General features: G+C 43.6%; 1 protein-coding gene across 1 annotated transcript in view; it reads left to right on the top strand.

Moving 5' to 3' along the window:
- The window catches only part of LOC142471329 (uncharacterized), a 68,958-nt gene that overhangs the window by 4,475 nt on the left and 39,695 nt on the right, over positions 1 to 24,788 (top strand). The window contains 2 exon segments of the mRNA XM_075578165.1: positions 12,162 to 12,252; positions 15,657 to 15,773. Coding sequence (XP_075434280.1) covers positions 12,162 to 12,252; positions 15,657 to 15,773 — 208 coding nt within the window.

The raw sequence follows: 24,788 nt of genomic DNA, 5'->3' as shown, positions 1-24,788 counted from the left end.
GCTGCAGACACACACACGCTGCAGACACACACACGCTGCAGACACACACACGCTGCAGACACACACACGCTGCAGACACACACACGCTGCAGACACACACACGCTGCAGACACACACACGCTGCAGACACACACACGCTGCAGACACACACACGCTGCAGACACACACACGCTGCAGACACACACACGCTGCAGACACACACACGCTGCAGACACACACACGCTGCAGACACACACATACACACACATACACACACATACACACACATACACACACATACACACACATACACACACACACTGCAGCCACACACACATACACACACACACACACTGCAGCCACACACACATACACACACACACACACACTGCAGCTACACACACATACACACACACACACACACTGCAGCTACACACACATACGCACACACTGCAGCTGCACACACATACGCACACACTGCAGCTGCACACACATACGCACACACTGCAGCTGCACACACATACGCACACACTGCAGCTGCACACACACACTGCAGCTACACACACTCATAATGCAGAATATCTCAAACGTTCCTTGTGATTCAATGGCAATGATAACGCAGACTATTCCACAATGATGTGGGAGTGGGTGGAATAACCCCTGCTACATCTGTATATCACAGAGAGAGGATAACATAGGCAGCCTGTGGTCGTTCAGAAGACTTTATCCTGAGTGTTCGTGGCAACAGTATAGCAGCTTGGTCCTTAGGCCCAAATCGGTTTGATGAAAGAGTCCAAAGAGGGATCTGGGGCTCAAAGATTGTCAAGAACACTCATATTTGTCTGTTTTTGCTATCTTTAATTTGCAGGACGTTTCCATTTTTAAATGACCATATAAGCATACAGATGTAGGGCTAGTAACGCCTGCCTAGTTCTTTCTCTATAGAAATGTACAGCAACCAAGACAATATGGCGTCCAAAATCTCTTCTAAAACCCTGTGGTTTATGAACTTAGCCCATTTCAGAAATAAGTAATTAGATACTCATAAACTCTGCAGTTGGGAGATTTGACTGATGAATGACGCCAACCATCTGAGGGAACCCCCTCTCTATTATTCACCTGGTGGTGCGCCGCACTTCCTTGTTTTTCGTCTTTTGTTCCAAATCAGTTTTAGTAGTCACAAATTGTGCAATCGCAAACTTTTCCTCTGCAGTCTGTCTGCAGGATAGTAGCCTGGTTAATGATTCCAGGGTTCTGCTGCCCCTGATATAGACAAGACTGAGGAATACCTACCTTATAGACCAGTGCTCTAGGTTTTGCAAATGTATCCATAATAATAATTATTTATTTGTTTTCCAAAACCAATATTGTATCATGAAAACACATTTGTTGCTGTATCCAGGTAAATGAATGTGAGTACTATTTGATAAATGGTCATTGAGGCTCCCATGTAAGGGTATGTGATGGAGTTGATGTGTATGGGATGTCTAGGAAGCCCATGTAAATAGGGATCCAGACCCTTTAATCCGCTGACACAATAACCCCTAGAGCTAGACCAATATTATATCAACTTGAAAGTCCATAGCATATCAATCAAAAATAAAGTACTCACGACCTTTGTTTTCTGGAATTCTGGAAGGAGCGTACACTCAGCCCGAAATGATCATAAAAAGAGTTCTCCCAAGGGGGAGGGAATGGTGGTGTTCCAAATGGAACGCAGTTCCTGCACCATTTGGCACGTTGTGCACCGCCAATTACCCTACCCCTTGGGAGAACTCTTTTTTTTGCTGCTCCTGATACACTGAAAAAACCCGAAGCTGGCTCAAGCAGAAATAGTCCTCCATATTAAGAAGGAGTGTGGCGTCTTTTCCCATCACAGGCACTTATGCAGTTTGTGTTATTGTAGTGCAGGAAAATAGAATTATCATGAAATTGGTGTTGGTGCAGGACTTTCCTGGCGATGCCAATCCATCGCAAAGAAAAACAAACAAAAATTTTATTTTTAACATCGTTTTAATACTACAGTATAGATGTCTAGGATACAAATAAATCATATCATAACTGTTTAATATTTTATCCTTATAATGCTGTTCAACTACTAAAGAGAATCCCTATATTCATTTATGAGCTGTGTCGGAACGCTGGCATCTCTTGAATGCTTCTTGGAGGCCCCTGAAATTGCTGTGCACATTTTCTTTTCTTTTTTGTGTGTGTATTTTAACCATCAATACATTTGCAAGAATATCTTGTGTAACTAGTTGTATCGGGTGTAACATGCGCCAATCTAGCAGATCTTAAAGGTTATTAATGAAACATTGCTCTTTGTTTTCACCTCTCCCGGTAATGCCTTGCTGTCTCTTGTCCCTCTTCCCCACTTTACTCCCTTTTCCGTCGTGCCCTGCTACTCCTTTGCACACTCTCTTCCCCCTCTTTGAACTCCCTGCCTTACTGTCTGCTCCTCTCTGTGCACACTACACATACTCCTCTCTTAGGCACGTTCTATAGTGCCGGGCGCATGCTGCGTGTGCGCGGATTTCTATAGAAGGGCCGCGCGCGCGCACGGCAGGGAGAGGGGAGCCGACAGACAGCGGCGAAGATGAGGAAATTCAATATATTTATTAAAGTTTTTTTTTTTTTTCTTTAAAAAATCTTATCTACGACTTTTTTTCACTCGCACACACATATACTCACACACACATACACGCATATATACACGCATATATACATTACTTGCAGCTCCCGGCACTATATACAGGAAAAGCATGTGGCACGTGCACGCGCGTTATATTACAGCCCTTACTCATCTCGTGTCTCCTCCTTGCCTTGCTGTCTCTGTTTCTTCCTTATACTCACCTTGCTGTCTCGACTCCCTCCTGCCCCATGAGCACACTGCTCTCCATTCCCTCCTCACTGTCATCCATCTGTCTCCTTTCCTTGCAGTCTTTCCTGCCTCCTTGCTGTATCTCCCTCCCCTCCGAGCTGTATCTCTCCCCCCCCCCTCCGTGCCGCAGCTGTATCTCCCACCCCACCCTCCGTGCCGCGTCCGTCCCCACCCCCCTCCGTGCCGTGTCTGTTTCGTCCCATCTGTGCCCCCTCCATCTTTCTAGATAAAATTGACCAAAATTCCTCACCATATTGTTTTGTCCTCTAATATAGCACTGAAATTAAACCTGCAAATCAAATTCAAAATGTCTAGAAGTCGAATTGTGATCCAAAATCTTGGGATTTTACAAAAGCTATGGAGCTGTAAATATCAGAAAGAGAGGTTCCAACAAGATATGCGGGTATAATAGGTGGGTGCACTAGGGGAGGGATAGACACAAACAGACCTCCTGCCTCCAGGTGGAGGGAGAGAGACAAGAAGACCCCAAATTGTATGCACTTGAAACACCGATATTTTGGGGTGGAGGGGCGCGGCTGCTCCAGAGGCTCCGCGCTTCACCAAAGGCATTTAAATGAAAGGCCGTGGATCGCGCGAGGCCTCTATAAAACTCCCTGACCTCACTTACCATCCAGCGACGTGTCATCATGGCAACCCTGCGGCAAATGATGTCACGTGACCCTGCAGGTTGCCATGACGACACGTCACTGGATGGCAAGGTAAGTGAGGTCAGGGAGTTTTACAGAGCCGTGCAGAGGGAAACAAGGCAGGGGGGTTGGTGCAGGATGAAAACTTTGCGCACCCCTGAATTAGTTGGTCAATAAACGTGTTGGAGCTGGGGTAAAATGTATACCACATTGGAAGAGAAAACGCTGGAAAACAAACACGGCGGAATGGAGCATAAAATCAAATGTTATTTGTACGATGTAAAATAAATGGGGTAATATGTTAAAAGCAACATCCGCTTTTGGTGAGCTGCAGTCAATGAATATGCCAGCTAATAAGTGGAATAAATATTAGCAGCTATAGCAAGGAGCACCTAAATGTGGAATAACTAATTGTATTGTATTGTATGTCTTTATTTATATAGCGCCATTAATGTACATAGCGCTTCACAGTAGTAATACATGTGGTAATCGAATAAATAACAGATAATATAAATAACAGATCATGGGAATAAGTGCTTTAGACATAAACATAACATTAAGGAAGAGGAGTCCCTGCCCCGAGGAGCTTACAATCTAATTGGTAGGTAGGGAGAACGTACAGAGACAGTAGGAGGGAGTTCTGGTAAGTGCGTCTGCAGGGGGCCAAGCTTTATGTATCATGTGTTCAGAATGTTCACAGTGCTATTCGTATGCTTCTTTCAGCAAGTGTGTCTTAAGGTGGGTCTTAAAGGTGTATAGAGAGGGTGCTAGTCGGGTACTGAGGGGAAGGGCATTCCAGAGGTGTGGGGCAGTCAGTGAAAAAGGTTTAAGGCGGGAGAGGGCTTTAGATAAAAAGGGGGTAGAAAGAAGACATCCTTGAGCAGAACGCAAGAGTCGGGATGGTGCATTGTGAGAAATTACGGCTGAGATGTAAGGAGGGGCAGAAGAGTGTAAAGCTTTAAAAGTGAGGAGAAGAATGGAGTGTGAGATGCGGGATTTGATTGGAAGCCAGGAGAGGGATTTCAGGAGGGGAGATGCTGAGACAGATCTAGGAAAGAGTAGAGTGATTCTGGCAGCAGCATTTAGGATAGATTGTAGGGGAGACAGGTGAGAGGCAGGAAGGCCGGACAGCAGGAGGTTACAGTAATCAAGACGGGAGAGAATGAGGGCCTGAGTCAGAGTTTTAGCAGTCGAGCAACAGAGGAAAGGTCGTATCCTTGTGATATTGCGGAGGAAAAAGCAACAGGTTTTAGAAATGTTTTGAATGTGAGGGGCCAATGTGAGAGAGGAGTCGAGTGTGACTCCTAGGCAGTGTGCTTGGGCTACTGGGTGGATGATCGTAGTTCCAACAGTAATGTGGAAGGAGTTACTAGGGCCAGGTTTGGGAGGAAGTATGAGGAGCTCTGTTTTAGCCATGTTGAGTTTAAGGCGACGGAGGGCCATCCAGGATGATATAGCACAGAGACATTCAGAAACTTTGGTCTGTATAGCAGGTGTAAGGTCAGGTATTGAAAAGTATATTTGTGTGTCGTCAGCATAGAGGTGATATTTAAACCCAAAGATGTTATTAAGTCACCTAGAGAGAGTGTGTACAGAGAAAAGAGAAGAGGTCCCAGGACAGAGCCCTGGGGTACCCCCACAGAGAGATCAATAGAGGAGGAGGAGGTGTTAGCAGAAGAGACACTGAAAGTACGATGGGAGAGGTAGGTTGAGATCCAGGATAGAGCTTTGTTCCGAATACCAAGAGTATGGAGAATGTGAAGGAAAAGAGGGTGGTCCACGGTGTCAAATGCTGCAGAGAGGTCGAGTAATATGAGCAGAGTGTAATGACCTCTGTCTTTGGCAGCATGGAGGTCGTCAGTTATTTAAGTGAGGGCTGTTTCCGTGGAGTGAGCAGTGCGGAAGCCAGATTGTAGAGGGTCTAGGAGAGAATAGGTGTTGAGAAAATGGAGCAAGCGAGAGAATACAAGACGTTCAAGGAGTTTAGAGGCAAAAGGCAGGAGGGAGACAGGTCGATAGTTAGAAAGACAGGTAGGGTCAAGCTTGCTGTTTTTGAGTAATGGTATGACTGTTGCATGTTTGAAGGAGGATGGAAAGGTTCCAGAGCAGAGGGAGGAGTTAAAAATGTGTGTGAGCGTAGGGATTATAGTAGGAGCAATAGGTTTTAGGAGATGGGAGGGAATGGTGTCAAGAGGGCAAGTGGTAGAGTGAGAAGTGGCGATCAACAGCGACACATCCTCCTCTGAAACAGTGGAAAAAGAGTCAAGGAAGGCAGGAGGAGAGTTAGGAAGAGGTGTAGGATGGGAAGAAGAAACAGAGGGGATGTTCTGACGTATGGATTCCACCTTTTCCTTAAAATAGTCAGCAAAGTCCTGAGCGGAGATGGAGGAAGGAGAGGCAGCTGAGGGTGGTTTGAGTAGAGTATCAAAGACAGAGAACAGTCGGCGTGGGTTAGACTTGTGCATGTTGATTAGTGATGAAAAGTAGGCTTGTTTAGCTTGCAAGAGGGCAGCGTTGAAACAGGATAGCATAAATTTGTAGGGAAGGAAGTCTGCGAGAGTATGAGATTTCCTCCAGAGGCGTTCAGAGGAACGAGTGGAGGAACGCAGCATGCGCGTGTGGGAATTTAGCCAGGGTCTAGGGTTAGAAGGGCGAGGGCAGCAGAGAGAAAGCGGGGCATGTAGATCAAGAGAGGAGGACAAGGCAGAGTTGTAGTTCCTGACCAGGTTGTCAGGGTCTGTTGCGGAGCTGAGAGAGGAGAGGGAGGAGCGTAAAGTGGACTCAAAGTCAGGTAAGTGAATAGAGCGCAGGTTTCTGCAGAACCGGGGTGTAGATGGAGGTGGAGAAGGGGAGAAGCGAGATAGAGAGAATGAGATGATGGTCAGAGAGAGGAAAAGGGGAAATGGAGAAATCGGAGAGAGAGAAGTTCTTAGTGAAAACCAGGTCTAAGTAGTGGCCATCCTTGTGGGTGCTGGCTGCAGTCCACTGTTGAAGGCCAAAAGAAAAGGTTAGAGAAAGAAAGCGGGAAGCCCAAGTGAGAGAGGGGTCATCAATGTGGCAATTGAAGTCCCCAAGGAGAAGAACAGGGGAGTCTGAGGAGAGGAAGAAAGAGAGCCAGGATTCAAAGTGAGAGAGAAATGCAGAAGGGGGATGAGTAGAGGTAGGTGGGCGATAGATGACCGCCACATGAACAGGGAGAGGAGAGAAAATCTGGACAGTGTGAGCCTCAATGGAGGGAAAAGCAAGAGAGGGAGGAATAGGAAGGGTTCGGTAATGACAGAGAGAGGAGAGCAGGAGCCCCACGCCTCCACCCCTGCCATCAGTGCGCGGAGTGTGGGAGAAGGAAAGGCCACCGTAGGAGAGGACAGCTTCCAGAGCAGAGTCAGACTGAGTGAGCCAGGTCTCAGTTATAGCAAAGAGAAGCAGGGAGTGAGAGAGAAAGAAGTCATGCACAGAGAGGAACTTGTTAGAGAGGGAGCGAGCATTCCAAAGGGCACAGGAGAAAGGGAGAGAGGAGGGAGGGTGGCAGGGGATGGGTATGAGGTTGGAGGGGTTGACACCAGAAGGAATATAGGTTGCAGTTGGCAGGCGAGGACGAGCGCATGTAGGAATAAGACGGGGACCAGGATTGGGAGAGATATCCCCAGAAGCAAGGAGGAGAAGCATGGATAGAAAGAGGATGTGTGAGGATGATTTGTAGGGGTGTTTTTTAGTGCAGGGGATATAGCTGTATGGTGTCAGAGGACGCAAGTAAGAAAGGAGTTCATGTGAACAGAGAAGTGGTGAAGGAAGGAGAGATGGAGATATATGAATAGAGTTAGAGACATACTGACGCTGGTAAAAAGAAGTGCATAATTTGAGAAGAAGTGAAGAAGTGAAGTCACAGCAAATATAAATTGTAAAGGCAGCATCACAGCAGTAATGATGCAGTCTGGTATTGATGATATCCTCCTTTCCAGCGTAGTTCAAATGCAGGAATCAGGGCCAGGTGGGGTGTCCACTTCTTCCTCACTTCTTTTTAACTTCCTTTTAAACTTCAGTTGTTCAGTAGTCATGCCACTTATAATGGGCCACTTGGATATGGGCTGCAGGCAGACTAGCTGTTCTGACTGGGTTTATATAGGCCTAAAAAGTCACCTGACAGTGTGGTTCTGTGGTTCTGCCTTAGTAAACTTAATTTAATTACCCTATTACATACACTGCCGACAGAGCTGAGTGATAATTATTCCCTCACTCACTTCGGCTGAAATTATACAGACTGCGATTGCGCTCTCGCGCGCCATCCCCAAATCGGCTAATGCCTATGAGGCTGCTCTGTTTGCGCACGACGGAGTGCGCTGAAGCGACCGCGATTTGAAGAGACAAAAAAATTGTCTTTTCACGCACTGTCACGTGAGCTGGTTCAGCCACTGAGAGCGAACCAGCTTTGTGACTCCTCCGCATCGCCGCCAGCACAATGAGCAGAGATCGCTTCTGCTCCAACCGCGCGGCAAGGTAAGAGTTCACACTCTCGCAAGCAAGCAGAGTGTATGAGCCTTAGGTGTCCACACTGAGGCATTAGCTATCACACTTTTAGGTGCTCCTTGCTATAGCTGCTAATATTTATTACACCTATTAGCTGGTATATTCATTGACTGCTGCTCATCAGCGCGGATGTTGGTTTTAACATATTACACCATTTATTTTATTTTACTTCATACCAATAATATTTGTTTTTATACTCCCTTCATTCAATTCCACCGTGTTTGTTTTCTGGGGTTAGCAATCCAATAGAGCAGGGTCGCGCAAACTTATTCTGCTTCCCCCCCCCCCCCCGCCTGGCTCCCTCCGTTCATGCGCTCCCCTCCATACGTCGCGCGGCGTCAAATGACGCCACGGGGTCGTGTGACGTCAAGTGTCCCGAACCTGGCTGAACCTCGGTAAGTAGAGGTTACAGAGGCCTCGCGCGGTCCCCCGGTATTCAATTTAAATGCCTTGGGGAAGAGCGCAGGACCTCTGCAACCACCTGCACCCCCCCAAAAAAATCTTGCATCCCCCAGTTTGAGCACTGCTGCAATAGAGTATCAATTCCACCCAGCTCCAATCACTAGTTATAGGTGTTTTGAGTGCATACAATTTGAGGTCTTCTTGTATCTCCCCTTCTGTCTGGAGGGGAGAGACACTTGTGTTTGTTTGTGAGCTGTAAATATGTTTAAAAAAATAAAAGTCTGCTAGAGTTGTTCGAATTATTGTTAATAAAATCAAAGTCCTTACTGTCTGTCTACTTAGAGATCCGTAATTCACCAATACTAGCCTGCTACCACTCTGCGAAATCGGCTTAATTAAAAACCATATGGCATAATATAGAGCCTGTGCTGTCCGCAGTGATGACAGACCTGTCAATCGCCGCTGCGACCGGCAGTAGCGCTCCACAGTGACATCAAAGACGGATCTAGCACACTGGGACCGATAGTGATTGACAAGTCAAGGCCGCTCAGTGAGAAGAGGGACTGGGGGGGAGGCTTTTTGGAAAGTGGGGTCGGAGCTTTCCTATACTCTGCCTGCTCTCAATGCACACTAGCAGGGGGCAGGAGTGTGTGTGTGTGTGTGTGTGTGTGTGTGTGTGTGTGTGTGTGTGTGTGTGTGTGTGTGTGTGTGTGTGTGTGTGTGTGTGTGTTATACACACATAGTGACACAGCGTTGCTGACAGGAGGGGGTAACCGTGACTCTTCCCCCCTCCCCTGCGCCAAACAAAACGCTGGTTCCTAAAAATTCGGGCTGGTTCCAAAGTATTTTATATTTTTTCAGCCCCTGTATTATAAGAATTAGTCAATTTAATTATATGTGATCAGAGGTTTATATTCAGCATTTTAGAATTTGGAATTCTTAATTTTAAAACCTGAAAAGTGTCCAATCGTTTCAAGAATGTTAAGCTGGTTCGGAAGGAAAAGCAGTGGATTTGTGATAACCTAATATAATCGACAAAGAGAGAGATTTTATAGTCTTGACACATGAGGGGTAGCTGGAATAGCCATGGCTAATGTTTCCATACTTTAAGCAAAAGTAAAGGTGAAAGGGGAAAGCCAAGTCTAGTGCCATTCCTAATTTGGCTATGGTCACAAAGAAAACTTGAACTTCTAATTCGTGTCGTAGGGAACCAGTCATGAATCTCAATCACTGAGAGAGTTTCCTAAAATTGTGTAGACTTTTAAGATGTTAGACATACCATATTACAAAAGACAGAAATGCTCAATGCTACATCCAATGTGACAAAATACCTTAGTAAAATACTTCAATAATCTCGTGAGTAAGGGTAATTTAGTTCAACCCTTTCGGCCAAAGCGTTATAAGCCTGCAAGCCACGTCATGGCTTAACTAGTAAGCAGGTCCTAACACTAACTGTGAAAATGCTCATTTACCTCTGCTGGAGGGAGAATGACCGCAGTGAGTATGTCCACACCTGTATAACGACATATTTACACTATCAAAAACATTCTTGGCGTCGGGTTACAAAAATTTCTGGAATGTTTAAAGATTTTGGTTTATTAATCGGATGTATCACTCCTGTTATTGTGAGGTGCTTAGCTGTAGGGGATGAAGCACACCTTTTTCTGGAACCAGAGCACGTGTAGGATGTGGATGAGGCCAGATAGCTTAACTCGTCCTCTTTTGAAAGCACACCAAGTCCTGTTATATTTTCTTAACTTTATTGGGAAAGCATCAGACATATAAAGGCACTTGTAAATGGTATTGTGTGGTGAGAGAGTGCTTCTCTAGGGTGAAGGTGCTGTGTAGTTAGAGGAAGGTAAAAACGGAATGGCCTTGCCAGAGGGAAGAAGCATAAGAGGTACTCACTCAGCCTGCTTAGGATGGAAAAGGAAGTGAGGGGTTCCTAGGAGACAGGAATAGTCTAAGGACCAAACTAACTTGTCAGCAAGGACCGTGGGGGGGGGGGGAGGGTGGAATAACCCAATCTCAGCTAGGAGAATTGGTAGGTTGCCAGGGCAACCAGCTACAGGCTGTGTGGAGAAGGAACATGTAACAAATGTATCAATTACACAGGCACTGTGTTGCCAGAGCAGGGAAACCTGCAACTAAAATAAAGTGCTAGCAGGCAGAACTGTCAGGGGAGGGAGGGAGGGAGGCGGGGGGGAAGAAACAGAAATGAACAAACCTGTTCCAGGACAATTTTGGTTTATGAATCAGATGTATAACTCTTCTGCTATTGTAAGGTGCTTAGCTGTAGGGGATGAAGCACACCTTGTTCGGGTGAGATGGGGATTTAATATATTGGCAAATAATTTAACATCTGAATTGGTCAGGAATATTAATCCAGAATTGGAACAATTTGTACTTTTGTACCAATAAAGGGAACTGGCTAACAGAGCGTTGGCCACCTCAAACTATTTGGGAGACAGAAAAACTCTGACTGGAAATATCTAGCTTGTAAAGAAAATGTGTTTTACGCCCAGATATCTTGCTTGAAGGATCTACTGTATTCAGTACTCCTGTTGGTGTATTTTTGTTATGTTGTCTCTCTAAGTTTCTCACAGTCAACTTAATATCACCTTTTCTACCCTTGTTTTATACAGAGAAAAAAATTAGGTTAATTGTTGAGTCAGGTGTGACAGGGAAGAAAGGGTTAATACCTGATTTGCCATGCATTACTGTTGTTGCCCTGTCCCCGCCATTTTTATTCCCCATTTGCAGGCCATTCCCTGTCTGCGAGGGTAAAAGACAAGATGCATTGCTTGCCATACCCTCTAACCGACACATGATGGCAGATCTTAAATGTAAGGCAGGAGGTATTTTTTTTGTAAGTCCAAGCAGGAATTACTTGGACATCCAGCTGTGATATGGGTGAATGAGCTGGGGCTATTTTTATGACCAAGCCTCAAAGGGCTGTAGTTATTTTTATGACGGAGCCTCAAAAGGCTCTCATAGATTTAGAGTCCCCCTGTCTAAAAGAGTGTCAATTATGAAAAGAACCAGAGACCCATAATGTATACAATACTGGCATACTGATGCACAGCAGATGTCAGGCTAGTGATATTTATTGGTCAAAAAGCAGACTTAGTGGTGCCAAGAAATGGGTGTAGCCCAGGTATGCTAAGTGGCATGGGCGTCAACCTGACCCATGCGACCTGCCCACCGGACAGCCCTTTTGACCGGTCTTAGGAACTGTGGGTAACTTGGCTATTCGTGGGTTTTTTTGTTCCCACGAGGGGATTGGATCCACATGTTAAAGATAGCTTTGGGCAGTCTATAAATGTGGCTTTCCAGGTATCCCCAGGGTGATTCCTGAATTTTAATCCATGATGTAAAGATGCAAGACTTTGTTCCAGCACAGCAGCAACCAGTCCAGGTGTGAAGGTGTTAATAACCACATAACCACAGGACTTTAAAACCAAGGCTGCATTTCTTGCGCTTGCAAGCAGAGGACAATTTCTTTCATTCCCTTATTCCAGTAAGTGTTGTTTTCAAGTGTATTCTGCAGATGTCGTGTGCTTGTCGATTAAGGAAATAAATCACAATTTATTTTGCAACTTGTTCTGTTCAATCGAGTACCCAGAAATAGAAATGTGTTGATAAAAGTTGGTGTCATCGTGACAAAAGGATATTGCATAGCTTATTCAATACCAAATTCTAATATTTGTGATAATGTTGCTTTCCAGCTGTTTTTGAAAGAGTGGGAGTTTTTAGAAGGACACAAGGAGGTCTACAAGTACATGATGATGGAGAATCACCACACCCTCAGCTCATTGGGTAAGAGGCAGCCTGTGTTACTAATAATGTTTTTTTTGTTTTTGTTGGAAATTTGAACTAGAAATTGCATGTGTGTAACTTGTCCAGAAGCTGGAAACACGACTAAGAGCAAGACAAGCGAAGAATAAATTCTGTAGAAGCCTGACAGATAAAAAGGGGGAGCTTGAATAATAGCTGCAAGGGAGCAGTATGATATCATAGGCATTACTGAAACATGGTGGGATTATACTCATGACCGGACAGTTAATTTAGAGGGTTATTCCCTTTTTTCGGAAGGATCGAGCGAAGAGGAGGAGGAGTATGCTTATATGTTAAACCAGATCCAAGGCCTATTATAAGGGAAGATGTTTATGAGGGTAATGATGGAAATGTAGAGACCTTGTGGATAGAAATTAGCAGTGGAGGTAAAAGTATAAAAAATTGCAAGCATGCACTTAAGTTTTTTTTTCAGTCTGTACAATTATCTTATCTGCTCCTACCTTTCTACTCCAATTGGATTTAGTCTTTATAGGTTTTCTACTATTATCTGTATTTAATATGGGTGGCTCCCTGCTTGCCAACCTTCCTGGTGTAGCGCATAGGACTGGTAGTATTTCAGAAAATACTACATTGGAGGTGCGTGACTTAAGCTTGCGGCCTAGATCCCTGAAATCATTTTTTAGGACCCTAAATCTTTCTCTAACTTTGTTATTGGTGTCGACGTGTACCAGGACTGCCGGGTCAGTCCCAGTCCCTTGAAACAATCTGTCTATGCAATCTGTGCATGTGGAAGTAGGTGTTGTGGAGGGTGCAGAGGGTATAGCTCACTAGAGGGAAGGGTGTTTTGGAGAAGTTCCAGGCATAGCAGAAGCGGGAGAAAACCAGGTCCGGTAGTGTCCATTGCAAAAAGTAGAAAAGGTGATCCCCTGGGAGAGACCATAGGAGGAGGTTGAAGAGAGAGGATGGGCATTGGGATTGGCATTGTTAATAGGTAACAAAAAGAGACAGCCCTGTTCCAAAGGAATCCTCCACAGTGGGGAGAACTGAACAGGAAAGACCCTATTTGGTGCACTCGGATAACCCAAAATGTAAAGACCGTAATTGCAGCCTTGCAATTCTGTACAGCACGTTGGCAATCTCAACTGAGTATGTCAGTGTTGGAATCATTAACGTCCTACAATCCCCTAATAAATGATCAGTACGTCGTATGATGATGAATTATAAATACCATTTCAATAGTATACAATGTAAAATAAAGCGGTGAATATGTAAGAGATGTGTGCAGAGGTATGCAAAATGGAGACCGTTTTTAGGGGGAAATTAATATAGGGCTGTATTGCCTGTTCCTTTATATAACACAGCAAACAAAAATATACATAAAACAACAAACACCTATCCCTGTGTATGGGCTAACTCACTCCCCAGTCCTAATCCGTAAGACTGGAGGGAAAAGCCCCTTACCAGTATACCACTACCAAAGTCCATGGGGTACCTTTAAAGCAGGTGGCCCTTCAGGTCAGTGGTGTCCAGGTCTGTTGGAGGGACCAGCCTCTGGCAGGTTCCTGGATGCTGTGTCCAGAAAAGAGGTCAGGTCCCCTTCTGTCTTGTTTTCAATGCCCAGTCCTTCGGTGCACTCAAGACCGCTTTCCTCTTGTCAGCACCCTTGTGTACTGAGGAAAATCTTTCCTGTGTCTCACATGACACTCTTTCACAGAGCTCATTAGGCAGGTGGAGTCCGGTCAATTGCCTGGCTTCACTTAACCAGCTCCCTGCTGGATGTAGAGGCAGTTTCTTCAACAGGGATAAGTCCCTGTTACAGAATAAATCATCACAAATTGGTCCGTGAATAGCTAGGGGTACTATAGCACAGCGGTGCGCAAATTGGGGGGCATGCCCCCCAGGGAGGACGCAAGATTATTCAGGGGGCGTGGGCGGTTGCAGAGTCCCTGCGCTTTTCCCCCAAGGCATTTAAATTAATGCCGGGGGATCGCGTGAGGCCTCTAACTGAACTTACCTTCTCTTCATCAACGTGGCGTCAAATGACACCGCGGGGTTATGTGATGTCACGTTGGCATGGCAACGTGATGTCACGTGACCCTGCGACGTCATTTGACGCCGGAAGCCGAAGAGCAGGTAAGAGAGAGAGGGGGTTGGGGGGCATGAGCAGGGAGGGAAGCAAGAGGGGGGGGGGCACGAGTAGAAAAGATTGTGCACCGCTGGTATAGTGTATTAAAAGTTGTGCACTCTGTTTGGAAGCATGGTCACTGTAAGGGGATTAGTAAATGGCTGCTAAACAACGGAATATGTCCTGAGGTAGCTGTACCAATTACACCCCTTAATGCTCTGACTACAGCAGTTTGGAATTACAATTAGTGTGGCTGCAGGAGGGGAGTAACTCCAGAGGAAAGTAATCTCAATAGCTGCTTAACCAGCTAATTGTCTAAATTGCATACACTATCCGCAAAGGTGACCAAGAGGCTGGAGTAGATCTGGGTAGGTATCATAGTTTATGCCACTGACTGGCAGGGTTAGGTGTGGTTGTCAACAGTGTTGCTGCATTACTGCTATATGCACATGTCATGCAGTGACTATAGTGCAGTGTCAATGCCTATCGCACCATGTGCAATATCCTGCCAGTCAGGTAGGGCATAAGCATACTGTGCCGTGCAAGAGAAGCTGGTACTATCTCCAGTGGTATATATTGGGAGACTGTAGGCAGAGTGGTCACTGCTAGTGGTGTCACAGTTAGATCAAAGTAGTAAATAGAGCTAGATAACTCTCCCCCTCTCCTCCCCTCCCCCGCACTCTTCCTCACCTAAAGACGGGTCTGTAAAGTGTGTACAGTATGTATGTCTCTATTTATATAGCGCCATTAATGTACATAGCGCTTCCCAGTAGTAATATACTTGACAATCATATAAATAACAAATAACTACAAATAACACATCATGGGAATAAGTGCATCAGACATAAAAGTAACATTGTGGAAGAGGAGTCCCTGCTCTGAAGAGCTTTCAATCTAATTGGTAAGGTATAGATATATTGGGTATATGTATTTACTTATTTAACCCTCATGCAATGGAATAGATAAGATAAAAACACTTGAATCACCTCTAGGCTATTGAAATGCATAATTCAGAAGGTGTGGTTTTAGGTTTGACTTGACCGTGGGAAGAGAAACTTCATGGTACTGTATGTACGAAGTGTGAGGGAGATCCACATGAGGGTGAAGACAGGGAGTGAAAAAGGTTTTAGTAGAGGTGGAAAGGAGATTTATGAGGAGAGCATAGGAGACAAGCAGAGGTGTAGACAAATCAATGAAAATATGTAGGGAGCCTTGAAGATAGAACTTTGTAAGATTTTGATGGGAAGCCAGGAGAGCGATTTTAAGGAGATGAGCAGACACTGTAATTCTTCCTTGGCAGGAACAGGATTCCTTCATGCAGACCCAGAGATGATGTCGGGCATTCAGAAAGAGGAGTCGTGTGGAAGCGACCATCAGAATATTCAGGAGAAGGAAATCCATGAAGATGGCAGCTCAGGTGAGTAATGGGCATAATGTGAGGTCACCATGTAAAACACCAGGTGAAAGAGTAAGGGGAGAGAGGACTGGCCTGCTGATTCCAAAATCAACAACAGCCAGAATGTTTAGTGAGGAATCTCAATGTACTGCAGCCTTTACACAACATACATTTAAAATACTTTTACATACTGTAGTTGCATTAAACTTACATAGTAATTGAGGTTGGAAAAAGGTATGTCTCGAGTTCAACCTATGTTAAATTAAGAAGATAAAGGTACTCCGCATGTATTTGTATGTACAGTATATTTATCCAGAAGAAGGCAAACAAAAAGCCTCAGTGAAACATTATCCAATTGTGTCTCATAAGGGGAAAAATACATTCTTTCCTGACTCCAGTAATGGCAATCATATTTCTCCCTGGTTCAAAATCACTATGTTTATTTCTAATTGTTTCTAACACGCTGCTCACCAAGAAACTCTGTACTAGCGTGTGTGTACACTTATTGGTGTGTATATCTTTCCTTTATAAAAACGTATAACCTTTTGTTAAAATATATCTATTGCATCTCCATGGGTAATACATTCTACATTTTAACTGCCCTATCTGTAAAGAACACTTTTCTTTGCTGCTGGTGAAATCTCTTGAAAGTTGCTGAATATTTGTACTAATTATCACATCCCCCTCCTGTTTTCTAATGTAAACAATTCTAATTTAGTTAACAATTCACCATACGTCAGACCTTCCATCTCCATTATTAATTTGGTGCCTCTTCTCTGCACTTTTTCCAGTTTCATAATATATTTTTTATGGAATGGTGCCTAAAACTATGTCCATATTAAAGATGTGGTCTTGCTAAGGATTTATACAGTGACAAAATTATGCTGTCTTTCCTTCCATACATACCCTGTTTTATGCAAGATAAAATCCTATTAGCCTTTGCAGCTATTGCTCGATATTGATCACTATTGCCAGTTGTCGACAAACCTATACATTTGCTCGCCCCGGGCGAGTGGATTTAACCCCCGGGCGAGTAAATATTGGCCCAAGCAGCACACGCTTGGTACTAGGTGGCGAGTAGATTTTTTGGTGATTTGTCAACCACTGACTATTGCTAAGCCTGCTATCTACAAGCACTCCTAAATCCTTCTCTATCAAGGATTGACCTAATGTTGTCCCATTTAATTTGTGTGTAGCCTGCTAACTCTTGCTTTCCAAATGCACAACTTGCATTTATATATATTAAACCTCATCTGTCATTTACGTGATCAAGCTTAGAGTTTATCCAAACCTTCTACAAAGATATTACATCCTGCTTTTGATTGTACTACCTTGCATAATTTGGTGTTGTTAGCAAAGGTGGAGACTTCACTCTCTATGCTAATGTCAAGGTCCATTACTAAATAAGTTTAAGCAGTGGATCCAGTACCGAACTTTGTGGTACTCTACGTGGAATTTTTCCAGGTTGGGCTAAAAGTTCTATTTATGACAACTCTGTTGTCTATCTTTCAACCAGGTGCAAATATTTTCACCCAGACCAATTTCCTTTATTTTCAGTAACCACTTGTGTGGCAAAAGCCTTTGCAAAATCTAAGTAGTCAACATCAACTGCCTTGCCCTGGCGTAAATTCCTACTTCCCTCCTCAAAGAAACTAATAAGGTTAGTTTGGTGTAACCTATCCCTCATAAATCCATGCTGACTATTACTAAAAGAAATTGTTATCCATGCCTGAATATTATCCCTTAATAAACCTTTAAGTAGCTTCCCGGCTATTAATGTCAGTACCACAGGTCTGTAACTCCCCTTTTTTTTAAATATAGGGACCATAACTGCTTTACAACAATCTTATGGTACCGAGCCCGTGGGAAATGGAATCCTTTAATATTAAATAGAACGGTCTGGCTATTTAAGAACCCTTGGGTGCATGCCATCGTGGGCATTGTGCTTTATTTACCTTCATTTTATCTAGTAGCCTTTTGCACTTCTTCCTCTAACAAAACATTAGTCAGTATTCAAGTTGTGACTTCCTACTATTGCAATATATTTTTTCCGTTAACGCCTCCGCCTTCTCCTTCTCTCCAATAATTTTGCTGCCCGTCTCATACTGAAAGGGTCCAATATATTCTCTCTTTTCTAATCATTTTGTTATTGATGTACTTGAATAGCTTTTTTTGGCTTGATCATGCTTTGCATTACAGTCTTTATTTTTTTGCTAATCTTGCCACTTTTATTACATTTCTTATAATTCTGATATATGCCTGTGTCCCTTCTGACATAATCTAATTGCCTGCCTGTCCCTGTCCATTTCTTCCCCTACCTGTTTATTCATCACATTGGTTTAGACTAGTTTCTTTTATTTTTATTATTGAAGGGTACACACCAAGTGCACTGATCTCAGGCTGAGGTTATTTTCGGCGCGATGGTGCTCGTGCTCAACAAACACAAATGGCATAATCCCTATGCGGCCGCCCCTAGTGTGTGTGTGTGTGCGCGCGCGCGCAACCGACGGAGCATGAAGGCGCGACTGCATTTTGAAAAGACAAAAAATGTATTTTCACGTGCAGCCGCATAACGTGAGCGGTTCAGTCAATGAAGGCGAACCAGCATTGCAACGCCTCCCTGTCACCTTCCCAATCTCCTGCAGCCAAGTACACACATCGCTTGGGCAACAGGTGTGCGCGAGGCTATGCGGTCCGTCAGACACGCAAGGAAGGACTATAATCTTAGCCTTACAATGTTTTAAAGAGTCTGCCTATTTGTCTTCCTTATTGTTTCCTTTTGGTTATGAATTTAGTTATGCCTTGACGTTGGCTTGCAGGCTTATAACGCTTTGGCCAAAGGGTTTAACGATATGACCCTTGTTTATGAGAATATTTTTTTTGAAGTATTCAACTATATACTAATTACTATATACAGGCATACTCCGCTTTAAGTACACTCACTTTAAGTACACTCGCAAGTAAGTACATATCGCCCAATAGGCAAACGGCAGCTCACGCATGCGCCTGTCATCACGTCCTGAACAGCAATACCGGCTCCCTACCTGACCGATGCTGTGAGCAAGCGGGAGACTATAGAGCCTGTTACAAATGCGTTATTTACATCAGTTATGCACGTATATAACGATTGCCGTACAGTACATGCATCGATAAGTGGGAAAAGGTAGTGCTTCACTTTAAGTACATTTTCGCTTTACATACATGCTCCGGTCCCATTGCGTACGTTAAAGCGGGGTATGCCTGTATTTTGTCAAATTGGATGTAGCATTGGGCTTTTTTGTCTCTCATTGTCTCCTGCAAGAACTTTATCCCAATGTTTTGGGATTTTTTTTACATTTCATATGAGATCACTCTTTTTCATAAATATTCACTCACTTGAATATTTGCTATTACTTCTACATTGTTTGATAGTACTAAATCCAGTAAAGGCCCATTTCCTGGTTGGTTCCTCAATTTGGTTCATGTAATAATTTGCTTCATGTAATACGGCAGGCATAAACGTATAGGGCTCCATGTTAAAACGGACGAGAAGCAAAAGACGACACTTTGTACTGTCACGATGTACACCAACTTTATCAACACATTTATATTTCTGGGTACTTGATTGAACAGAACAAGTTGCAAAATAAATTGTGATTTATTTCCTTAATAGACAAACACACGACATCTGCAGAATACACTTAAAACAACACTTACTGGGATAAGGGAACGAAATAAATTGTCCTTGGAACGAAAGAAATTGTCATTTGCTTGCAAGCGCCAGAAATGCAACTTTGGTTTAAAAGTCCTGTGGTTATGTTGTTATAAACCCCTTCACTCCTGGACTGGTTGCTGCTGTGCTGGAACAAAGTCTTGCATCTTTACATCATGGATCAAAATTCAGGAATCACCCTGGGGATACCTGGAAAGCCACAGTTATAGACTGCCCAAAGCTATCTTTAACATGTGGATCCAATCCCCTTGTGGAAACAAAAAAAACCCATGAATAGCCAAGTTACCCACAGTTCATAAGACCGGTATTGTATTGTATGTCTTTATTTATATAGCGCCATAAATATACATAGCACTTCACAGTATTAATACATGTTGTAATCATATAAATAACAAATAATATAAATAACAGGTCATGGGAATAAGTGCTTCAGACATAAGAGTAACATTAAGGAAGAGGAGTCCCTGCTCCGAGGAGCTTACAATCTAATTGGTAGGTAGGGAGAACGTACAGAGACAGAAGGAGGGAATTCTAGTAAGTGCGTCTGCAGGGGGCCAAGCTTTATGTATCATGTGTCCAGGATTATCCACAGTGCTATTCATATGCTTCTTTAAGCAAATGTGTCTTAAGGTGGGTCTTAAAGGTGGATAGAGAGGGTGCAAGTCGGGTATTGAGGGGAAGGGCATTCCAGAGGTGCGGGGCAGTCGGTGAGAAAGGTTTAAGGTGGGAGAGGGCTTTAGATACAAAGGGGGTAGAAAGAAGACATCCTTGAGAAGACCGCAAGAGTCGGGATGGTGCATAGCGAGAAATTAGGAGGGAGACAGGTCGATAGTTAAGACAGCTAGGGTCAAGCTTGCTGTTTTTGAGCAATGGTATCACCGTTGCATGTTTGAAAGAGGAGGGAAAAGTACCAGAGCAGAGGGAAGAGTTAAAGATCTGTGTGAGCATAGGGATTATAGAAGGAGCAAGAGGTTTTAGGAGATGGGAAGGAATGGGATCAAGAGGGCAGGTGGTAGAGGGACAAGAGGAGATCAGCAGTGACACATCCTCCTCCAAGATAGCAGAAAAAGAGTCCAGAAAGGCAGGAGGAGAGCTAGGAAGCGGTGTGGGATGGGAGGAGGCAACAGATGGGATGTTCTGACGTATGGATTCCACCTTTTCCTTAAAGTCAGCAAAGTCCTGAGGTGAGATGGAGGAAGAAGAGGAGGCAGCCGAGGGTGGTCTGAGTAGAGAGTCAAAGACAGAAAAGAGTCGACGTGGGTTAGACTTGTGCGTGTTGATTAGTGATGAAAAGTAGGTTTGGTTAGCCTGAGAGAGGGCAGAGTTGAAACAGGACAGCATAAATAAATAAATGTGAATACATATAAGAAACAGCAAATGTCCAGATGTTGGTCACTAGTTTAATTTTTGGCGTACAATAGTCTCCCTGTCTTACCCCTATCTATGTCTCTCCCCTGCACATGTCTTTCTTGACCTGGGAGACTGCGAGGGAGCTCCTCTACCCTTCACCCCAAGTACCCAGAACCCCCCCATAAATAACGCACAAATGACAAGACAAGGTCTGGCGGTACAAGGCTGGGACTTTTTTTATTTTACCGTTAAATAATTGGTACGTGCTACCCCTGCCAGAGTGCTCTATCAGAGGGTTAAAGGTCAACGGTCCTTGAACCGATGACCCGTGACACCCAGGCCAGGCCTACGTGACAGAGCCGTTGACATGATTGGCTCCCGGAACTCACGTTTAATTGAGCTCCTCTCACTCGCCAGTGCCAGCTCCTTCTGGCAAGGAGAAGCCCACTTACCCCCCAACTGCCGCCGTGACAGATTCAACAACCACCACAACACTTTGACCCCATAGGGGTAACAAAATTGAGACTTCTCTCCTTCAAGGAACATCATATTTTTCTGATTTCTTATTTGCAGGGACCCATGCCTTCAAGAAATCTATGAATGAGGCTGCATAAACTCAGCAGTATACAAGAAAAAAGAACCTATTATTATATAACCCAGAATAACTTTCCCCAGTCCTGTACTCCTGTTATAATTACTAGTGCTCTGTGGGGCGTGGGATAGTATTCACCAGCATGCTGGCATTAAGCAGCTGACTGGAGCAGGGAGAAGCTCCTAATCGTGTGTGTGTGTGATGTGCTACCCTTAAGCACACATTATATACTCATTTGCATGTCAGTTCCCAGAATCCCTTGCTGCGGTGGAAGCATTGTATGCTAAGAGATAATGGGGAAAAGCGGGGTTGCAGACCTGGCGGAGACGTGAATATGTCACAAGTGATATTTTCATTTACTGTACGGTGGAGGCTTTGTGTCACTTTTTTTTTTACCCACCATAACTTATATCATGTGTGGTTTTAACATTGATGAAACATTTATGCTTAGCAGAAAGAGGGGTTTCCTAAAATAAATCAAATGATCTTTTAATAGAAAAATTGAGTTCTAAGTGTCAATAGCAAAGTAGTGGTTCTCCTGGTTTATAAAAGAAAAAAGAGTGAATGTCACATCCAGTAGATTTATCCCCGTTTTGTAAGTGTGTTTAATGAGAAAGAGCGGCTCAGTGAGTAAAGACACTGACTGGCATTGAGAGTTTGAAGCAGGGGAGCCTGGTTCAATTCCTGGTGTCGACTCCTTGTGACCTTGGGCAAGTCACTTTATCTCCCTGTGCCCCAGGCACCAAAAACATAGATTGTAAGCTCCACGGGGCAGGGACCTGTGCCTGCAAAATGTCTCTGTAAAGCGCTACGTAAAACTAGCAGCACTATAAAAGAACATGCTATTATCATTATATGAAAATACAGAGACTAGAAGCTTCTCTTTAAATATGGATACATATCATATAAGAATGTACATTAATTAAATAAAAACACCTGATCCCTTAAACGTGTTATATCTACTGGAAAATGGGGAGGTCAAGTCGCTCAAGGTGATGCTCTTAATATTAAGCTCATTTCCATGTTATTACCCAGAATCCCTGCCTGCAGTGGAAGCATTGTATGCTAAGAGAATGGCAAAAGACAGCGGTGCTGACATGTGAATGTTCTCACAAGTGGTATTTTTATTTGCTCCTAATATTGAAATATAAATAGGCCACTATAGTCCTTACACAAAGATGATGCATAACATAGAGGCAAGGAAACATATACACTTAAAATGAGGGGATAGCTCCCCCCTCGTGCACTCAAGTGCCAATCACGTCATTACAAAATAAAATGAAACTTTTCATACTTATCAAAAAATAAATAAAATATCACAATAAATGTTAATAATGTTCAATGTGAAAGTTTATTGGTGCACAGCCACTGCCAACATAAGAGATCTCTGAATTGGCTGACCACGAGAGCTTTGGAGTCATTTAGTAGTAACACCTGCAGCTTTATGCAACCTAGTAAAATATTTTCCAATGCAACAATACTGAACAATTGAATATAAAACATGTCCAACTGCAAACTGACTGGTGTGATTCATCTCGTTAATTGCGCCTGTGGTGTAAAATATGTAGGAAAAACTATCAGACAGTTAAGAAGTGGTGGGTCAGAGAACATGGGAATACGGTGAGAAATGAATTACACATTCCGGTGGCAAGACCTTTAAATATCCACCACAATGAAGATTCGAACAATCTCAAATTCATTGGGATAGACCACCTTGTAAATATTATAAGGCATGGTGATCTAGATAAGAAGCTCCTGCGAACGGAGTCTGAATGGATCTATAGACAGAAGACACTCAGTCCATTGAGGGATTTACTTGGTCTATTCATATAATCTGTCATGAGGTCCTTCATAGAGTACACAATTAGTTTTCTATATTGACTCTAGTAGTCTGATTCAGATACTATATTTATAATTATTATACTTTTTATCTCACTGCTTGGTTATGTTGTTATGAATTTTTCTTTTTATTTCTGTATATATAGATAGGTGGCTCCATAATCCCCCCCATAGCATCATTGCAGTCGATATAGATGCTTCTGGTAGACAAGAATGACAACGATGGGGTTAACACCTTATGTCTTGATCTCTACGGTATCTGGACATACTCTTCGGCTTCTAGTTCTATTCCATTTATTTTGGTCTTTGCAGACTAGACAAATTTGTTGAGCATCACTTTACTCTTGCTGAGATTCAGACGGAGGCTCACATTCTTTCTTTCTTCGGTGAGTTCTCCAAATTTGTTTCTGGAGACGTTCACACACACACACACACACACAGATAAGGAGGGCCGTCTCACTCTCCACACAGCCCAAGTCCACATACATTTGGACACACTTCCCTGCACGCTTCTACAGCGTGGTCTTTCTACACGCAAACTGTATGGATCTACGATCTCTTGCCGGTTTAGAAGCGAGACATCTCCGGTTGCAGTGTGGTGTGGTGTGGTATGAGGTCCATCTTTACTTTGCCCTCGTTCATTTCTGGCTGCTAATTATAATCAATCTTATTTTCCTTGTGAGTTTATTTGGTTACTCCTTTAACAGTATTCGATTTGTCATACGCCATGGAGCACGCACTTTTTTTCCCCTTAGGTATTCTTCTGGATACTGTCCTTCCTTTGAATGCTGCTAGAGGCTCCTGTTTTTTTCCTTCAATTGGAATCACATTAGGAGGACTCCAATAGAGGCTCAAGAATCAATCTCATTTTTTGGGACTCTCATTGAACCCACTTGATAGACTATATCTTGACTGTATCTTGAATCACTCATTTGTCTGATTTATCCTTTTATCTTGTTCCTTGTATAGGAAGTGATTTATTAGGGCTGTTCCCTATATTATCACACTGTTACACATGTACTATATATGCATCATTCTCAAACAATCCAGGGGGGAGCATATAAGGGAAACATAGACAAACTAAATTTAAGTGCAGATGTTTAAAGTGTCTATGGAATAAAACACAGTTTGTATTCTTGGCTCTTATGCCCAGCCTACTTACAGGATGCAGTTGAAAAACAGGCACTTGCAAGTAGGGCTGCTACCAGTGGTAGTCAGTGGATGTGTGCTGGTCAGAACTCCCGTCCAATGGCACAATGGGTGGTGTGTGAGAAATGTGGAGAGATAGAAGAGACTCACATAGCACAGATCAATAACGTATATGTAGTCTTTATGTATAAAATATAAAATGTGCACTCACAATTGTGCAGTAAAAAAAGAGCATATATCACCCAATGGTGAATCTGTGGGTCACCGAACCGCAATCTGTGTCACCACCTTCCTTAGATATGTTGGATCCCTTCACTTTCGGGATCTGTAAGGAGACAGCCTCTCTGTTCCATCGCGTCCGTCGGAGCGTCTGACGTCACTCTTGTTGTGGAGG

This window comes from Ascaphus truei, chromosome 20 (genome assembly GCF_040206685.1).
Source record: "Ascaphus truei isolate aAscTru1 chromosome 20, aAscTru1.hap1, whole genome shotgun sequence".
In the NCBI taxonomy this organism is placed as follows: Eukaryota; Metazoa; Chordata; class Amphibia; order Anura; family Ascaphidae; genus Ascaphus; species Ascaphus truei.
The sequence above is the reverse complement of the archived record's forward strand: the minus strand, read 5'-3'. Positions and strand labels throughout refer to the sequence as shown.